General features: G+C 33.6%; 3 protein-coding genes across 4 annotated transcripts; all 3 read right to left on the reverse strand.

Annotated features, from left to right (window-relative positions):
- Positions 1-189: 189 nt before the first annotated feature.
- Positions 190-3,325, reverse strand: LOC142527031 (cytochrome P450 87A3-like). Its single transcript, XM_075631737.1, has 8 exons — positions 3,071-3,325; positions 2,552-2,870; positions 2,315-2,461; positions 1,590-1,838; positions 1,184-1,276; positions 958-1,036; positions 687-793; positions 190-585 (listed from the first exon to the last, which is right to left on the reverse strand). The coding sequence occupies exons 1-8, from the start codon at positions 3,268-3,270 to the stop codon at positions 460-462; spliced, it is 1,320 nt and encodes a 439-aa protein (XP_075487852.1). The 5' UTR covers positions 3,271-3,325; the 3' UTR covers positions 190-459.
- A 4,348-nt stretch (positions 3,326-7,673) lies between these two features.
- Positions 7,674-12,126, reverse strand: LOC142528010 (putative pectin methyltransferase QUA3). Of its 2 annotated transcripts, none has more exons than XM_075633036.1 (7): positions 11,359-12,126; positions 10,099-10,302; positions 9,807-10,017; positions 9,446-9,707; positions 8,959-9,333; positions 8,626-8,721; positions 7,674-8,057 (listed from the first exon to the last, which is right to left on the reverse strand). In XM_075633036.1, the coding sequence occupies exons 1-7, from the start codon at positions 11,788-11,790 to the stop codon at positions 7,850-7,852; spliced, it is 1,788 nt and encodes a 595-aa protein (XP_075489151.1). In that variant the 5' UTR covers positions 11,791-12,126; the 3' UTR covers positions 7,674-7,849. The 2 variants fall into 2 exon arrangements, with proteins under 2 accessions (XP_075489151.1, XP_075489153.1); XM_075633038.1 differs by having other exon boundaries at positions 11,578-12,125.
- A 435-nt stretch (positions 12,127-12,561) lies between these two features.
- LOC142527074 (cytochrome P450 87A3-like) lies at positions 12,562-15,690 on the reverse strand. The gene is made up of 8 exons (XM_075631789.1): positions 15,436-15,690; positions 14,922-15,240; positions 14,685-14,831; positions 13,960-14,208; positions 13,554-13,646; positions 13,328-13,406; positions 13,057-13,163; positions 12,562-12,957 (listed from the first exon to the last, which is right to left on the reverse strand). The coding sequence occupies exons 1-8, from the start codon at positions 15,633-15,635 to the stop codon at positions 12,832-12,834; spliced, it is 1,320 nt and encodes a 439-aa protein (XP_075487904.1). The 5' UTR covers positions 15,636-15,690; the 3' UTR covers positions 12,562-12,831.
- Between the last annotated feature and the right edge of the window lie 5,396 nt (positions 15,691-21,086).

Below are 21,086 nucleotides of genomic sequence, written 5' to 3' on the forward strand. Positions count from 1 at the left end.
CTAATCGTGCCGGATTCTTTACGAACGAGACATCATCTTATTTGTTTCTTCTTTCTTAAATTTGTTACAAGTTCCATCTGATTATATTCTTTTCTTAGAATCAAGGTATGTGTCCTTTCATCAATGGATATTGCTGCTATCCATGTCGTTTTGTGGGCTATGGATATACGACTCTAAGATTTTACGAAATGAGTTCATAATCTGTCTTGTGAAATTGATTAAATGAATCACTGAAACTCCTCCCTCTAGGAGATGTATCCTCATCGCCGGCAGACATATCGATCCACGAGTACAAAGAAATGCCAGAGATACACAATTTTTGAAACTTCATTGATTCATATATTACATACACTGATCTAGCCATCTTTAAATATTCTTGGTAAGTTGGATGCAGAGAGGTTTGGGAAACGCGAGGCCGGGTTTCCGGATGATGCTTCCTTCTTTGGTTATTTTCCAGCTCTATCGAGTGACCATGTAATGGATGAAGATGGCCAGCTGCAGCTTTGCGAAGTCAGCTCCAGAACACATTCTTCTGCGTCCACCAAATGCCAAGAAATTCTTTGATGCAGTATGCATTTCTTTCCCCTATTTCCAATATTTATCATTCGATTGATTAGTAAGTTATATATCAAGAATAGTGAAAAGGATTGTAGCCATTATATATATATATATATATATAGCAGTACCTTCCACCTCGAGGGATTGAATGAACAAGGATCCTGGTACTCGTTCGGGTTTAAATGAGTGACTGATGGTATAGCAACAATTACCCATCCTGCTGGTATTGTATATCCTGTGTTTGTGTCACATTTAATATTCAATCAGTCTGAGTAATATTTTTTTTAATGTAATTTCAATGGAATTATTATTAAGGAAAGATAACCAATTTATGAATTAAATCCGCATTCTTGTCCAATATAATAATAAGATAAATAAATGAGAAAATAAATGAGTTACCTTTTAAGTTAACTTCTTGCAGTACTCTTCGGAACATCCCGAAAACATTGTCTGCAAGCCTAACTGTTTCGTTTATAACCTGCACAATTTTAAGCCAGAAAAATTGGGGGAGTCTTTTAATTATTCTTAACTAAGTAATTAATCATTGGATAAAGTAACACTGACCATATTAAAATTGACAAATATTCCCGTCTATTGAAAAAACAAAAAAAGGAAAATTTCTGACCATATGAGTGAAGGTCATCGACTTGTATTCAGCCCATGTTATCCCTGTCGCCTCCTTGTTATCTCGGATACTCAGAATTTTATCGTGTTCTTCCTATAAAATAAATATTATTGATTGTTAAATACTCGTTTATAATACATCGGTTGGGTCGTGAGATGAGACGATGAAAGATGTACGATGTAAATACGGTAAACCAATATATATGAATCGTATAATAATTTACATAGCTATAATATTTCAGAACTTGAGTCAAATGGGAGATGAACAAAAATTTGTAATCAACTAATGACTCATTCATTCGCACAAACGGTGTATTAATATTTAAAATCAAATATTTTCCAATTAAATTTATTATAACTTTTGAAATTAGTAGTAATAAATCTGATGAAAGCGATCACTTACGTACCTTTAGTTGGGCTAACACCTGGGGATGATCACGAAGGAACTTCAAGGCTACTGTGGTGGTGGAAGAAGTGGTTTCATAGGCACCGAAGTGAAGCCCGAACAGTATATTTTCAGCCATGGCTTCTGTTAGAATTGTTTCTCCATCTTCTACCTCTTTCAATATACAGCTTAAAAAATCTTGATGATTTTCTTTGCTTCGTCTTCTTTCCACAATGGTTTCTCTGATGATTTCTAACGCTCTCTTCTTTCCCTGAACCAGTTAAGGAGCAAAGAGAGAGCACAAGATGAACCAACGATTTCTTGTGGCTGGTGTAGTGGCATAATTAGGATCTACCTTAAACAAAAATCTCTTATCCCTCGTTATAATTATAAAAAATAACACAAAACTAATGGAAAAATTACATTTTTGATCATGTATAAATTTTTTTCCCCATTTTGGTTCTCTAAGTTCTCAGTTTTCAGCTTTAGTCTATTATCTTAATTTTTTGCAATTTTAATATTTTTTTTGACATCATGCTGACGTGACACTGATGCGACGTCGAAAACACAAATGACTAAAATCAATATAAATTTAGACATATACGACTCAACTCGAAATTTGACAACATAAATGATCAAAATTGTAAATATATGAATCCCAAAATACAATTTCCTCGTAAATTTAACTGGCTTCTATATCTCGGACTTAAAAGAGATTGTAGTATAAATAATATATGGGTGTGTCACCTGTATAACGGAATGGAAGCCAAATCCTGGAATATTGAGAGGAAATGAGACAAAGGATTCCTTAAAATGTTTATAATTTTGTCTAAGCTCTGAGGCCTTTGCTTCATCCAAACCCATCAACATCTTTGCCGCCAACTCAAACAGCATCTGATAACGTACGTCAAACAAATGAAATAATTAATGTTTCATCATTTGTCAGGATAATTTCGATACTCATAAATAATTACAGGGACTCACGATTTCAGTAGCTTCTTTCACATTCACTTCATTAGAAGCATGCCACAAGCTTAGATGTTTCTGGGTAACTAGATCGATTTCGTGAACTAATTCTTCTCTTAGGCTTTCCGGTCCGAGTATATTTCGTGCCAAATTTTTTAGATACCTGTGCGCATCGCCCTGATGCACGAGCAGCCCTCCGGTGATTTTCAAAGCACTCTCTGTGTACCATGACTGAAAAATCTTGCCTTCTTGCTGAAAAATGTATTGATTTATTTCAGGATCAGTGGACATCACTACAGGAAGCCCGACTAAACTCTTCCGAAAGATTGGCCCGTATCTGAGTTAAAATTATCAGAGTTAATTCAATATCTGAAATCAAATCATTGTCTTAGTTACCTCGTTCAGAAAAAAAAAATAAAATAAATATATATATATATATATATAATATAATATATAAAATAAGATTTTGAAATCCACGTTTCACGAAATCTTCTCAAATCCTGGTTACAAACACACTGATAATGAAGTAGCACGTACCTTGCAATTCTTTTTGCGATAAAGGGAGGAATTCCCTCCAGCGGTTGAGCAGAGAAGTAATGGAGAGTTTCTCCTATGACAGGGAATCCCATCGAACCCGGAGGCAACACCCCATTGCATTTCGGGTTCCGCCACCGGAACACCCACCATGTTACCGCCACAATGAGCAGCGCCAACGTCTCGTAGAGAAAGATACCCATTATAGCTCGCTAGATAAATCTTTTTATTGAATCGAGCAAGCACAAGTAACAACTCATGCATACAAGCCATATTATATAGTAGAATTAGCCTATTTCCTTTTTTTTTCCCCAAAAAAATAACATTTTAATTTTGGTTTCTAGTTAAGAAGTGATTGCAACTTCTTAAAGAAAATTCAAAATCATTAGTATAATATAAACCAAACAAGTCTATTTCATAAATATCATAAAATTGTATTGTCTTAATAACTTAAATTTCCAAAATAATAGTGAATAAAACAAATATGACTAAGGAAATGTTTTATAACTTAATTCAAATAGCGAAATAAAATATTGATCTTCATTAATCGGGCATTCATCACCATCTCCAAAAGCACTCTTGTTCCTCTTCTTCGACTTGTTTCTCGTCCTTATCTGGGGTGAATGTATGAGGTGAGTATTTTGTGACATACTGAGTAAGTGGGGGCGTTCGAGACATAACAACGTATATATATTTTTGAAATCTTGAGAAAACATATCATAATCGTGAAACACCATTGTACTTCATAAACTTGGCTTCATGACACATATAATAGTAAGGACTGAAATTTATCTACTTTTCATAGTTTATTGATATCAGTTCATAATTTCTAATCCTTTAAAGGGCGATGCCATAACAACGGTTGTATCCTATCGTATCAGGGCCATAAACTTATCGTATTTTGGAATTCTCATTAATATTCAGTTGAATCCTAACAGTTCTCAAAACACATTGTTCTTTCAACACAATACAAAACGAATAACTCATGCTCGAACGAACTGAAACAATTCATATACGGATTAATTTAATTAAGCCCACTTACAGAAAGATTCTCCAAAAACTTGGAAAAGAACCGGCTGAATTGATCACCCAAGTTTAAGTAAACTTGCAAAAGCGCTTGCGACCAATTGAACCATCAGATCGAACTTAAAAATGAACAACATGTTTATTAGGAAGTAACCGAATTTTGAATGGTAAAGATTGACTTTGGAGATCTTTTAAAGCAGTTTTTAGATGAAGAATAATAGCTATAATATTCTCGTCTAGAATTTGAACAGTTTTATTGCAGAGACTATATACAAAAATTCAACGTTGTATTGAGCCAAAATTTGTACATGTTATTTAGAATATAAGATAGTAATGAACGGTGAAGACGGATTTGGAATAGAAATTTGTCTTGAAAAATCTTCAAAAATGTTTCAGAACCTTGATGACGCTACTCTCAAATTTATGGCGTTTGAGATGTGCAAATTTTTTAGAATGACATAATTGTGTATTTATAGGTAGAGTGGATATTTAATAAACATATCATATTTATCTTAAAATTCAAATTTCGAAAATTAGGATAGCGTAGTTGACACCATCTTAGCATCAACACTATTCTTCAGAATTTTACCATAATATTCAAATAATATTTCTATCGACTCGTGACGTTGAAGTGGGTCTGGTAAAGTTAATAAACAATGCAAAAATGAGATTACCTCATGATATGTTTTAAACTTCTCTTCCACGTGTAATACAAATGGTGACAAAATCTTAAACCTCATCATCTTTATTTTCAACAAATTTATAAAACATATTAAAAATAAAATAAATGAAAAAAGAGTGGCAGAGTAATGAATATTAGAAAATTATTTAGCAGCATCTTTAAATATTTCTAACAAAAAAAGTATATTTAGCAATAAAATCTCAATCATTTTCTTCATGTTGAAAAGAAGACAAAGTAATCAAATTATAAAACGAATTAAGCAAATCTTTATATGATATTATTGTAATAAGCAAATTATAAAGAAAGTTCCAAAGAGTTTCAATGTAGTAATAAAAAGTTCATGTATAGCACTATTACTTTAACATAAATGTATAACTTTTTTACAATATATTTTTTTGACGGATCAATTTACCGCAAAATTTGAATTTTTCTGTCGAAATAAAATTATTATCGGAGAAACCATGCTTAACACATTAATTAATTATATGACATACACATCTAACATGAAATTATTCACCATCTAACATCGGTTTGAGAATGTCTTTAATTGTCTTATCACAACATTATTGTTTGATGCATTATCAAATGTGATGAACACGATTTTATTCTCGATATGACAATATATGCAAATATTTATGATGTGTAACCAATATGTGTTTTGTCTAAAAATTTCAATACTAAAATCTTTTTTTACAAACACCAATGACATGTAATGACAAGATAAGATTCATTTCTAATAGTAAGATTCATTTCTAACACTATTTTAAATATCGATCGTCAATCTAACTTTACAATTAATTTTAAAAAGATGGCCAACTAATTATTTTTTATTCCTTATAAGTTTGAAGACAATATTTCCTAAGTGTACGTATGCCTCAAAATATTAATAAAAATGATTCAATGGTGGTGATATATATGACAAAACCATAATTCTCACAAATAAGAAAATGTGGTTTGCATCTAGCCGCAAATCTGACAAAACTCTACCAGAACTTTTAGTAGTTATTATAAATTTTGATCTAATTATAGGATTTAATTTTTGTTGGGTTGATTCTCTATCACGTGGTTATAAAGTCTATTTATCAAAATTATGTTTTAAATCAAATGCATTTTCAATGTTCCGAGACAAAAACTTGTGTGAGACAGTCTCACGGTCGTATTTTTGTGAGACGGATCTCTTATTTGGGTCATTTATGAAAAATCATTACTTTTTATGCTAAGAATATTACTATTCATTCATGAAAAAGTATTACTTTTTATGCTAAGAGTATTACTATTTATGCTAAGAGTATTACTTTTTATTGTGAATATAGGTAGGGTTGACCCGTCTCACAGATAAAGATTCGTGAGACCATATCATAAAAGACATACTCATGTTCCCGTGCCACCAGTTTTATAAGCATAAGAGATTTTCATTATTTACAAATTCTGACAAAATCATCGGTGCTTTATATTTCTTGTATTTCAAAGTGATCCCAAAATTTTTATTTGTTTTGTGCAGCTAAAAGCTCTACTCTCGACTGTTCCGGTAATTATCCTAATTGAATCAATTGCATCTCCCATTCTCCCGTCGTCATCAGCCAAATGTTCTTCTTCATTTTGGCCATCAAATTGTAACACCCTAAAACTATAAATGAATTTTTTTTTATATTAACACGATTTTATAATTAAATATTTACAATAATGAAAATTGATTATATTAGAGGAGTTGTAACGTCAATGACCAACTAGAAAATAAATTATCTTCATATATATTTCATGATTTTATGACTATCATGAAACAAATATTTAATTACTACATGTTATAAATGCATTCTTACAGATTCAACAAACTAAAAAAAGATAAAAGATTATTTGAGCTCGAGAATGACATATGTGATATTTTACATCATTAGCCCTTATGATCTAATGCAATAATGAAACTACATATACTAGTGATGTGTTTTGACTCGTTTACTGACTTCATGAGGTTCATCAAGTGACAATATTGAGTGTAGTTACGAAACATATAGGAATCAATGTATTGTAGTAGAGGATTCATCGCTCGTCTGCGAGCGTAAATATCCTATGTTATCTATTGCTATCATAGTGCAAGAAATCTCTTGTCAGAGTAAGGTATGTGTTTTAGGAAAATGAAGTTTCCTAATTGCACATGTGATGCTGCTTTGAAACTCAAAGATACTTCACATGATAATCAAATTTATATACAACTTTTGATGTACCAATGATTAAAGATTCGATCGAAATATATATGATGAAAAGATTATACTACACGTTAACATAATTAATTTGTTCTTATAGACATTATCAGTGATATTAATGAACACGTGGAGAAAAACGTTGACAAAAAGAGCTCCCTCTCACCCTCTTATTGGCAGCTCACCCAATGGGAGCTCATGAAACCGCCAAAGTATGAGCTTCACGTGGAATGTCACGCCCCGAGCCCGGATCCGGGACCGCGGCTGCGTGACTGCACAATGAGCCCCTATAGCAACTATTTCGTATTCGTCCTCGCTTTTACGAAAATAATTAATCCAAGTTACTATAGAAGTCCATTTATATAACTATATATATATTTTTTATAAGCTTAAATGCAACAAGCACCAGTGGTCGAGTGGTAGAATAGTACCCTGCCACGGTACAGACTCGGGTTCTATTACCGGCTGGTGCATTATGATAATCAGGCTTGCTATGATGATAGCTGCGCCATAATCGCCGACGGGTTGGGTCTGTCGCAACATCTGCTCGCGGATGAAATTTGGCGTTGCTGAGCTCTCCCTGATAATTTTTTTTTCCTGAGATGGAGATAATCGGGCAGACACTCATCATTATTAAATTACATCATTATTAAATTATAAAGTTTTCTGAATACCTAGGCCAATTGTTTTTGCAAGACAATAGACAGAAAAACCCTTGACAAAACTTGTTGCCTTTAGTCCAGATTTCATTTGAAAATTTTACATCTATCTTCAGCCTAAATGTAAAGATAAAAAAACAGAACCGCACCACAAAAAAAAAATAAGAAGAGCAAAGTGCATCACAAGGGACATTGGTCATTAGTCAATTGAATTGTTTTACAGCTTCCACAACTTTTTTGTTGCTACAAGAATCTTCTCCTTCCTAGGCGATTCTGATTGTTCTTCGTGTATAGACACCCTCCATCTTACGGCTCGAGAAATGCGATCTACTTTGTCTATTGTTTCTGGGGAATCCCGGATGATAACTGTGCCTTCTGGGCGCAAAATTCTATCCATTTCGACCATCAAATCCACAAGGTTACACCTGCTAAATGGAGTCTATGTCGTCAAACTGGTACAAAACTTCAAATGATTATATATACTGATATTAAAACAGATTCCATTATCTTAATCTATATTGTTACTAAGATCTCACACTAGACTGATTATTGTCAAGGTTAGTGTAAGAACCGAATGCATGCTATTGCCATAGAAACTATAACTCTTAGAGGCAGCATAGTTCAAATATTGTAGATCGTATAGTAACTCAAAAGCCAGTGACCGTGACAAATGTTGCTCTGCTCAATAATCTTTCATAATAATTGCTCCGATGTGCACGTCTTTGGAATTGAACATGGGACCATGGCTCCAATACCATGCGTCAAAACATGTCTCCTGCTATATAAAAACTACAGATGGTGGCGGCAGTGCAATTCAAATTTTAGAAGGTGTACGGTAACCCAAACGAACATATTGCAACTATTAAGGATAACAGGGATTTTTTTGCATTTATGGCAAGATCCTATGACCTAGTTTGATGCTAACAACCATGGCTGCAAGTGGTGCAGCCAAGTTTGATATGAAAAATAAAAAAAGAGCGAAAATCAGCGCACCTGTCCTTTCCAGAACTGGGATCCTTTGTAAGGGATTCTATATCAGTTACATGAATCAGATCATATGTTCGAGGATATGTCGAAAAAGGCTCACACCTGAGAGCAACAGCCACAGACAAACTTCAGCAGTTAAAAATATGTGATACAATGCGAAGCTATTATTTGAACACATATCATAATCCAAAAAGATTATTATTTCATAGAAAGAACCTTTACTACTTGGCCAACAATATATGTTAGCAAGCAGCACATACTATCATATATTTGATGAATTTGGGAATGAACAAGTACTAGAGAGACGTTAGAAATGAAAACTGGGCAATGTCTACCCACCAATCATGATAAATTCCAATTAGTCCTCGATCATATATAACATCAAGAGTAGTAGGTTTATGAGCTGGGACAACATTCATCACCCAAACAGGATCAGATATTATTGCAGCGGCAAAACCTCCGAAGAAAGCGTTCATATCCATGACATTTCTAATTGACGGAGTACCGAGTTTTAGATTTAGTGAATTCTTGTAGTGATTAACTCTCTTTTCCCATTTTTGGCTGTCAGCCTCAAACAAATTGATCCCATTTTTCACAACATTCGCTCTGGAAGGTGCTTTTGTCAATCTCTCTGGCCATTTTGGAATCATCCCAATAGAATAATCTCCATTGGACAAAGATATCCTGCTCACGCATTTCTTCAATTTAAAATACCTGAAATTTCAAATAGTTAAGCCTAAATTATGTTCTTGCCATATAAAGGGATGGTACATGCTTATTTAATGATTTTAAAAAATAATGAATTGCAACACATATTATAGCGTACCATGCAAGATTAGGGTTATCAGATACGTTGCAAATGTTGATTCCAAATTTATTTTTATTCAGAGGACATAAACTGTCAGTAGGCTTTTTCCAAATGGCTGTGTTTCCATTAACGATAATAAGCTCATAACACAAAGATCTAGCAACTGCCTGAAGATCAGCCCATTCCTTTTCCTCTTTAGACCATCTAACTGGAGGGCCAGATATGACTAGGTTGCCTCCTGGGCGAAGCAACCGATCCACTTCAAGAAAATATGCTGCATCTGAAAAGTCACAAGTATTTTGTGTTACTAAAGAAAATTCTTGGATTTATAGAACCTTGATTTGAGACAGAGTTTCTTTACAAGACTACTCTAACTTACCATAGGCAGTGAAAGGAATTAGGCATCTTGAACAATGCACAAGATCAAATGAGAAACCAGGAAAGGGCAGTCTATGAGTTCCTAACATGGCGATAAATGCTGGTACTCCTCTTTCAAGAGCAAACTGAATCTGAGCTTTGTGCGAATCTCTTGGAGCAAAAGAAAGAGTCAACATGTTTTCGTTAAGCATGTATCCGCCGAAACTAGCAACCTACAATAAGAATGACTGCTGAAAATTTTAAAATATCATTCATTGTTAAGATCAGATTGGGAACAGGATAGAAAATTGTACCCCACATCCCATATCAAGAGCTGTTCTTAAATCTCCACTGGCAATGGGGATATACTTTTTAAGTTTCTCGATGTACTGAACTGCTCCATCAGGAAACATTGTGCCTCCACCAGGGAATATGAAATATGGACCTTCCTTTTTCATCCACCCTTGGTGACCTTTTCGATCAGCAATTTTATCATAGGGCATGTTATCATGCCATATCTGCATATCAACTCTGAGTAAAACGAGAATTCCAAGAATACATATCTCACCACTCTAGAACAACTATTTCAAATAATATTCCAATCTTTTGTTCTATTTACATTCGTAAATACAAGTAATATTGAAGTTATCTTTACTTCATTTTAGAATAAGGGTCATTCAACTGCATAAACAGATCTCACAAGTCGCGGATACAAAGCATGGAAACTAGCAACTCTAAACATCCTAACTGGATAGACATATTTTTGAAAGTGTATGTAGCAAAAGCAATGAATCTTTGATTAATTAGACTCATAAACAAGTAATTCTGTCAAGTGAGTAATCCTTGCATTACATTTCCACATCAGGAGATTCCAAACAACATTTTATCAATCAATAATTACATCGTGAGACGCTACTCTTTAGTAGATAATTTAAATATGTTCATAAGCAAAGTATTCAAAAACCCCATGACAATTTGCACCATTTTTTAAACGCAAAATGGATTTTTCAATAAAATTTAAAATTTCTAGGTCCATGCCTAGTATAGAAAGACCTCACAACAAATAAAAGGTACAGAAACTATCGCCAAACATTTTAAACGAGCATAAAAACTAGTATCAATACTTAGTAATATCCAAGTCTAAATAGGAGGAATGAGCGGAAATTGGGAATTTACAAACACTAAACCAAAAACATAAGCATTTCACTTTACTAAAAGCCACGCAAAGCAATTTATCACCATCTCATAAACTCAAATTAAGAAGTAAGAACAGAACTCATGCTAATGTGGTAATCACTTGCCAAATCATTGAAAACTCACTTATTTACTACGTTATCCACCTTCAACTACAGCGCGCAGACGTCTGGGCAGAACAGACAACCCAGAAACAACTGAAAATGCACATCATACGTAGGTTAATCTCAAGCTCAACACACACCAAAATTCTAATTTTTTAGAACTCAACTCACTGCATAAGCTAAAAAATAACTATAAACTCAACCAAGCCAATACTTGAATCTGTCTGTATAATAAATGGAATCAACCAATTAAGCAACAAAGGACAATCATTTCACCTTGTCCAAACTCTCCGGCCATTGCACTGAAACACGGTATCCCCGAGGGGGAGGGATCAAGCACAACAGCGTCTCCTCCACCGGCGGGCAATGCCTCTCCCGATAGAAATTCATCTCCCTACTCAGCTTACTATTGAGTCTAGGATCCTCACAGGGCATGTGATCCACCATTTCAGCAGGGCAAGAATCGATCTTCACTGCCTGCCGGCCAAGCTCCACCTGCGCCGCCAGCTTCGCACGTTGGCGCGGATCTGAATCCGACGAAGGAAGAAGCTTCTGGTCCCTCGGCGCCGCGAGTGAGCCACCCAGTGGAGTGAATACTACCAGGTAAAAGAGAAACGCTGCTCCGAAAAACGCGGCGCTGATTATGTTCCGCAGACGCCATTGCCGCACATTTCTCTGCTTCGAAGACAGAAGATTAGGATGGCCCATTATTTTGTTCACCACCAAGTTCCTTTCTTGGACAAGAACCGAGCTTCAAGATCTCATTTTACGCATTCGCATACACATGTAACTGCGTGTACGTACGCTATCCTTCTTGAATCTGTAGCAGAATTCAGAACAAATGCGGACTGCTTTTCGATGATTTCACTCAGAAAACTCGTCCGACGGAGTGATTTTTGATAATTTCAGGGACGGCGGGGGAGTGTATCGCTAAAGTTTAACGTACATATCAAAGAAAATCAACAAACCGTTACTTTACGCGCGCTTCCTTTGGGACTCGGTTGAAGTATCGACCCCATATTCATATCAGATTGAATTAAAGCAGCTTGCCACCGTATGTGTAATTTAGATAAAATTTAGGTAAAATGTAATTATTAAAATTAACACGAATACTATGATATTTCATTATTATCCGTGTCACATGTCAATTTTGTAACATCTTTCATGCAATAATAAATTATTAGCTATAATGTTGCGATATCGCATACCAATTTAGTCGGTAGCAGATGTTGTTAACAAGTTTTTAGAACTCCCTTCGATAACATAGGAGGCTCGAGATTAATTCAAAATCTAATCGTGCCGGATTCTTTACGAACGAGACATCATCTTATTTGTTTCTTCTTTCTTAAATTTGTTACAAGTTCCATCTGATTATATTCTTTTCTTAGAATCAAGGTATGTGTCCTTTCATCAATGGATATTGCTGCTATCCATGTCGTTTTGTGGGCTATGGATATACGACTCTAAGATTTTACGAAATGAGTTCATAATCTGTCTTGTGAAATTGATTAAATGAATCACTGAAACTCCTCCCTCTAGGAGATGTATCCTCATCGCCGGCAGACATATCGATCCACGAGTACAAAGAAATGCCAGAGATACACAATTTTTGAAACTTCATTGATTCATATATTACATACACTGATCTAGCCATCTTTAAATATTCTTGGTAAGTTGGATGCAGAGAGGTTTGGGAAACGCGAGGCCGGGTTTCCGGATGATGCTTCCTTCTTTGGTTATTTTCCAGCTCTATCGAGTGACCATGTAATGGATGAAGATGGCCAGCTGCAGCTTTGCGAAGTCAGCTCCAGAACACATTCTTCTGCGTCCACCAAATGCCAAGAAATTCTTTGATGCAGTATGCATTTCTTTCCCCTATTTCCAATATTTATCATTCGATTGATTAGTAAGTTATATATCAAGAATAGTGAAAAGGATTGTAGCCATTATATATATATATATATATAGCAGTACCTTCCACCTCGAGGGATTGAATGAACAAGGATCCTGGTACTCGTTCGGGTTTAAATGAGTGACTGATGGTATAGCAACAATTACCCATCCTGCTGGTATTGTATATCCTGTGTTTGTGTCACATTTAATATTCAATCAGTCTGAGTAATATTTTTTTTAATGTAATTTCAATGGAATTATTATTAAGGAAAGATAACCAATTTATGAATTAAATCCGCATTCTTGTCCAATATAATAATAAGATAAATAAATGAGAAAATAAATGAGTTACCTTTTAAGTTAACTTCTTGCAGTACTCTTCGGAACATCCCGAAAACATTGTCTGCAAGCCTAACTGTTTCGTTTATAACCTGCACAATTTTAAGCCAGAAAAATTGGGGGAGTCTTTTAATTATTCTTAACTAAGTAATTAATCATTGGATAAAGTAACACTGACCATATTAAAATTGACAAATATTCCCGTCTATTGAAAAAACAAAAAAAGGAAAATTTCTGACCATATGAGTGAAGGTCATCGACTTGTATTCAGCCCATGTTATCCCTGTCGCCTCCTTGTTATCTCGGATACTCAGAATTTTATCGTGTTCTTCCTATAAAATAAATATTATTGATTGTTAAATACTCGTTTATAATACATCGGTTGGGTCGTGAGATGAGACGATGAAAGATGTACGATGTAAATACGGTAAACCAATATATATGAATCGTATAATAATTTACATAGCTATAATATTTCAGAACTTGAGTCAAATGGGAGATGAACAAAAATTTGTAATCAACTAATGACTCATTCATTCGCACAAACGGTGTATTAATATTTAAAATCAAATATTTTCCAATTAAATTTATTATAACTTTTGAAATTAGTAGTAATAAATCTGATGAAAGCGATCACTTACGTACCTTTAGTTGGGCTAACACCTGGGGATGATCACGAAGGAACTTCAAGGCTACTGTGGTGGTGGAAGAAGTGGTTTCATAGGCACCGAAGTGAAGCCCGAACAGTATATTTTCAGCCATGGCTTCTGTTAGAATTGTTTCTCCATCTTCTACCTCTTTCAATATACAGCTTAAAAAATCTTGATGATTTTCTTTGCTTCGTCTTCTTTCCACAATGGTTTCTCTGATGATTTCTAACGCTCTCTTCTTTCCCTGAACCAGTTAAGGAGCAAAGAGAGAGCACAAGATGAACCAACGATTTCTTGTGGCTGGTGTAGTGGCATAATTAGGATCTACCTTAAACAAAAATCTCTTATCCCTCGTTATAATTATAAAAAATAACACAAAACTAATGGAAAAATTACATTTTTGATCATGTATAAATTTTTTTCCCCATTTTGGTTCTCTAAGTTCTCAGTTTTCAGCTTTAGTCTATTATCTTAATTTTTTGCAATTTTAATATTTTTTTTGACATCATGCTGACGTGACACTGATGCGACGTCGAAAACACAAATGACTAAAATCAATATAAATTTAGACATATACGACTCAACTCGAAATTTGACAACATAAATGATCAAAATTGTAAATATATGAATCCCAAAATACAATTTCCTCGTAAATTTAACTGGCTTCTATATCTCGGACTTAAAAGAGATTGTAGTATAAATAATATATGGGTGTGTCACCTGTATAACGGAATGGAAGCCAAATCCTGGAATATTGAGAGGAAATGAGACAAAGGATTCCTTAAAATGTTTATAATTTTGTCTAAGCTCTGAGGCCTTTGCTTCATCCAAACCCATCAACATCTTTGCCGCCAACTCAAACAGCATCTGATAACGTACGTCAAACAAATGAAATAATTAATGTTTCATCATTTGTCAGGATAATTTCGATACTCATAAATAATTACAGGGACTCACGATTTCAGTAGCTTCTTTCACATTCACTTCATTAGAAGCATGCCACAAGCTTAGATGTTTCTGGGTAACTAGATCGATTTCGTGAACTAATTCTTCTCTTAGGCTTTCCGGTCCGAGTATATTTCGTGCCAAATTTTTTAGATACCTGTGCGCATCGCCCTGATGCACGAGCAGCCCTCCGGTGATTTTCAAAGCACTCTCTGTGTACCATGACTGAAAAATCTTGCCTTCTTGCTGAAAAATGTATTGATTTATTTCAGGATCAGTGGACATCACTACAGGAAGCCCGACTAAACTCTTCCGAAAGATTGGCCCGTATCTGAGTTAAAATTATTAGAGTTAATTCAATATCTGAAATCAAATCATTGTCTTAGTTACCTCGTTCAGAAAAAAAAAAATAATAAATATATATATATATATAATATAATATATAAAATAAGATTTTGAAATCCACGTTTCACGAAATCTTCTCAAATCCTGGTTACAAACACACTGATAATGAAGTAGCACGTACCTTGCAATTCTTTTTGCGATAAAGGGAGGAATTCCCTCCAGCGGTTGAGCAGAGAAGTAATGGAGAGTTTCTCCTATGACAGGGAATCCCATCGAACCCGGAGGCAACACCCCATTGCATTTCGGGTTCCGCCACCGGAACACCCACCATGTTACCGCCACAATGAGCAGCGCCAACGTCTCGTAGAGAAAGATACCCATTATAGCTCGCTAGATAAATCTTTTTATTGAATCGAGCAAGCACAAGTAACAACTCATGCATACAAGCCATATTATATAGTAGAATTAGCCTATTTCCTTTTTTTTTCCCCAAAAAAATAACATTTTAATTTTGGTTTCTAGTTAAGAAGTGATTGCAACTTCTTAAAGAAAATTCAAAATCATTAGTATAATATAAACCAAACAAGTCTATTTCATAAATATCATAAAATTGTATTGTCTTAATAACTTAAATTTCCAAAATAATAGTGAATAAAACAAATATGACTAAGGAAATGTTTTATAACTTAATTCAAATAGCGAAATAAAATATTGATCTTCATTAATCGGGCATTCATCACCATCTCCAAAAGCACTCTTGTTCCTCTTCTTCGACTTGTTTCTCGTCCTTATCTGGGGTGAATGTATGAGGTGAGTATTTTGTGACATACTGAGTAAGTGGGGGCGTTCGAGACATAACAACGTATATATATTTTTGAAATCTTGAGAAAACATATCATAATCGTGAAACACCATTGTACTTCATAAACTTGGCTTCATGACACATATAATAGTAAGGACTGAAATTTATCTACTTTTCATAGTTTATTGATATCAGTTCATAATTTCTAATCCTTTAAAGGGCGATGCCATAACAACGGTTGTATCCTATCGTATCAGGGCCATAAACTTATCGTATTTTGGAATTCTCATTAATATTCAGTTGAATCCTAACAGTTCTCAAAACACATTGTTCTTTCAACACAATACAAAACGAATAACTCATGCTCGAACGAACTGAAACAATTCATATACGGATTAATTTAATTAAGCCCACTTACAGAAAGATTCTCCAAAAACTTGGAAAAGAACCGGCTGAATTGATCACCCAAGTTTAAGTAAACTTGCAAAAGCGCTTGCGACCAATTGAACCATCAGATCGAACTTAAAAATGAACAACATGTTTATTAGGAAGTAACCGAATTTTGAATGGTAAAGATTGACTTTGGAGATCTTTTAAAGCAGTTTTTAGATGAAGAATAATAGCTATAATATTCTCGTCTAGAATTTGAACAGTTTTATTGCAGAGACTATATACAAAAATTCAACGTTGTATTGAGCCAAAATTTGTACATGTTATTTAGAATATAAGATAGTAATGAACGGTGAAGACGGATTTGGAATAGAAATTTGTCTTGAAAAATCTTCAAAAATGTTTCAGAACCTTGATGACGCTACTCTCAAATTTATGGCGTTTGAGATGTGCAAATTTTTTAGAATGACATAATTGTGTATTTATAGGTAGAGTGGATATTTAATAAACATATCATATTTATCTTAAAATTCAAATTTCGAAAATTAGGATAGCTTGCAATCAAGTGATTTGAATTTTGGCTGTGTATGGATGAATATCACGATCTTCTTATCTAGTAAATATTTTATCTTAAAATATACATCTTGAACTCAAATTTTGAAATTCTTGATCTTGTTCTTCTTTTCTTTTAATATTTTATCTTGGAGTATACATCTTGATCTATGTACACAAAATCCAAATGTATGTATTTATCTAGTTGAAGTTTGAATCTCTTGGATAAAATCTCATACAAATTTTGAAAACTTATCCAGTACAAATTTCGATTATTAAAAAATATCGAGTTTAAAATTTTTTGAGTTTTACATGCATCCATCCTTATTGGAAGTTTTGTCGTCGAAATTTGGGTTGACTTGATATTTGAAGAGGTAAGGATATTTCACGCACATTTTTTTTTCCAGTTCGCAGGTGACTTATGTTTCAGTATGATTAGACCATCATCTAAAATTTCTAAAACATACCTCAATGATTCTTGTTATTCATTTTAATCTAGGTAGTAGTTGAAATAACTAGGGTGTTGAGTTACTAATACTTAAAAAAATTATTTTTACTTCTAACACAACATTTCCATACTATTACTTTTCTTGTTACACCCAAATATAATACATGCTGCACCCAGGGTTGAAGAAAGCGGAAAGTGATCTCCAGTGCCATAAGGTTGTACAGAAGATGAATGACTCCTGGGAGGCTTCTAGGCGAATGGATTGTGAATGAACCGATCCTACACTGGAATTAGTTGGATTCCAAAACTGTTCAGGTATGAGACTGTACAGTCGAAGATTGCTTAAAAAGATTTTATAGGTACTTAAATCATAAAGGTGCATATTCTCTTCGGGAGCTTATCATTTAAGAACTCCAAAGTTAAGTGTACTTGACTTGAGGTGATTCTGAGATGAATGACCCTTGGGAAGTTTCTCAGAATTCGTGTGAGTGAGGACATAAGCACGCTAGAAAGACACATGCTAGTAAGTGGGGACAATAGTCGAATCAGGAGCGTGACCGAATGATTGTGATACCCTTTGTCCCATATTGGCTGAAAATGAAGGTGTAAAATGCATTATAAGGATTTATAATAGACTTCTATAACAACTTGAGTTAACCATTTTCGTAAAACGATGACGGATATGATATGAAGTAGTTTTTACAGGGGCATATTACACAATCGCGTTAGCCTAAGCCCACGGCGTGACACTTAAAAAAAAAATTACAAACACACTTTGAGTTTATGTAATCGACGTGTTCTCTCAGGCCATATGTCTTTGCTTTCCATCCTGATGTGTTCAGTATCGATTTACAATTTAGACATGCACTCTCTTTTGATCCACATACTTGACAAAGTAGATACTTGAAGGGATCTCCAAGTAACTGTCAGACACATTCGTTGCATATGCATAATATAATACATAAATATTACGTTAATATAATGACAAAATCTAAATAAAAAAAAATCATTTGAAAAAATTAATACATAAGTTCAGCTTATATTTACACGAAATTTTGAAACAAAACTATAATTAGAAAAACGAAAAATTGCATAGAATATATGAGCAGGGGTGGGAAAAAATACCGAATTTTCGGTATACCGAGGTTACCGTACCGAAAAATATCGAATTTATCGAAATTTTTGATATACCGAAATTTTCGGTACGGTATGGTACCATACCGAATATTCGGTATGGAATTTGAAATTTTTGGTATATACCGAAATACCGAAATAATATATATAAATTAAAAAATATATAATATTTTTAAATAATAAAGTAAAATATTTTAAAAATATAAGGTAATTTTTTTGTATAAAACGATATATATCGATACCATACAAAAATAAAGAATTTAGCTTTTGTTTGGATTCATCATGTTAGAATAGTCTAAATCAAAGTTCAATTAAGCAACTCGACTCATAGTTGAGAATTTAAACTGTTGAGAAGTCTTATATATGTCGCCTAACCTTACAGTGGTTTATTTCATCTTACCCATGTGGGCCCACTTTTTTTTTTGAAATTGTATTTGTGGCAAGATCTTACACGTTGAAATGAAGTGAGGGTAATGCCCACATAGGTAGGATCTCATTAACCCCTTACAGTTAGCTAGAGGACTTGATGTTGGGCATCGACTTGTTAAAAAGCTAACAGGCTTCAGAAATCACAGGACCTCAGACATTGTTACGTTGCAAAGATAGCGGATGAAGAAGTCGAACATGTTGTGGTTGAAGTTTATTGATATTCATTGATGTGTTGGATCTCCAGACACATGTTGCGGTTGGTGTTTATTGTCTTGATGTAATTGTTTTGTATATATATTTCATGGTCTCTTTGACTGTCTGGAGGGATTTGTTTAGTATTGGTTATTATTGTCCTTGAAATGATAAGAGAATGAATTTTTTATATATACTTTCGGTATGACGGTATTTTACCGATACCGTATCGAAATTTCAGCATACCGACTTTTCGGTATATCGAAAAGTCGGTACGATAACGGTATCATTTTTCTCATACCGATATTTTCGGTACGGTATACGGTATCCAAAATTTCGGTACGACATACCGTATCAACCACCTCTGTATATGAGGATAGTGGAGGAGAAAAGATAAGAGGACAATTGACAAGAGAAAGTGAATATTTTTTTTAATATATTCATGCATAAAGACTGAACAATATATTGAATAAAATGGAGTGGAGTTTGACAACAAAAACTAATTACACGATGACAATGGCTGGAAGAATCTTTAAGAGGGACCTGTAAGATATTGAAAAATATCTCATATTGATCAGCATTAATCTGTAATGAAATTGTATCCTATTCATTATTGGAAAAATTCTCCAAAACTCATTTATTTGTCCGACATAAATCAAATCGAACCCAAAATTCATATCTCCACGATATTTTTGATGGGGCACAATTATTCGATAAATCGATTTATTATAAAGAGCCAAAAGATTACTTGTCATCCAGTCCCCTCCAAGGGCACCTAAAATGTAGGCATATGGCCAATTGCAGGATATATATATATATATATATATATATATATATATATATATATATATATATATATATATATTCTCTCATTTAACCCACCCATTTTAGATATAAAAATAAGCGCGAATGTCCGCCAAGTACTTTGCCATCCGGCCCTTGAGCAGTTAATTCGAAGCTTTTTTATTCAGCTAGTTTTGTGAACTACATGCATTTTTTTATTCAAAAGAATTAAACTTCTTAGCGTTCGGATTTGTATAATGTATGCTTACAAATAATAACTAGTTGACATTTTAGTAAATCTGTGTGCGAATTCAATGTCCTTCAGAAGATAGCAAAAACTTATATGAGACGGTCTCACGAGTCGTATTTTGTGATACGGATTCTTATTTGTGTTATCAATAAAAAAATATTACTTTTTATTCTATGGGTATTAATTTTTATTGTGAATATCGGCATGGTTGACTCGTTTCACAGATAAAGATTCGTGAGATCATCTCACAAAATCCCTACTCTTAGAAGATATCAGGCAACCTATCGCAATCAGGGATAGATTTCCAGGATGGGTAGGGTATCGAAATCAATGTCCTTTAGAATAATATCATAATTAAATAAACTTGTTTAATTATGCATTATTTTATCTCTTAATATTAATAATGAGAAATTTAAATTATAATATATAAAAAAATAAATTTATAATATTAAAAATATGTAATTAAGTATAATACATAAAGATAAGAAATAAGTTAATAATAATAATATTAATCATAAAAAGAATAATAACAAATTAATTTCTTAAATAAGTTTACGATGTTATAATGACAATAAAAACAATAATATTAATAATAAGAAATATGGATGTCTAGATTATTTATTTGTATTGTGGTTTTTTAATTCATAAATTGCAATTATAGATTAAAAAATAAATATACAGAAACCATGATACCTCTAAATCCAACTAGGATGACAATAATGGAGAAGAAAGTGATGTGATGATTATGATTGATGAGAGTTGATCTTTTATGTTTTTGAAAGAGGGATTATTTTTTTTTTAAAAAAAAAGATGGATTATTAATGTTATTATATGTGTATTGTTTAAGTAATC

This window comes from Primulina tabacum, chromosome 15 (genome assembly GCF_025594145.1).
Source record: "Primulina tabacum isolate GXHZ01 chromosome 15, ASM2559414v2, whole genome shotgun sequence".
In the NCBI taxonomy this organism is placed as follows: domain Eukaryota; kingdom Viridiplantae; phylum Streptophyta; class Magnoliopsida; order Lamiales; family Gesneriaceae; genus Primulina; species Primulina tabacum.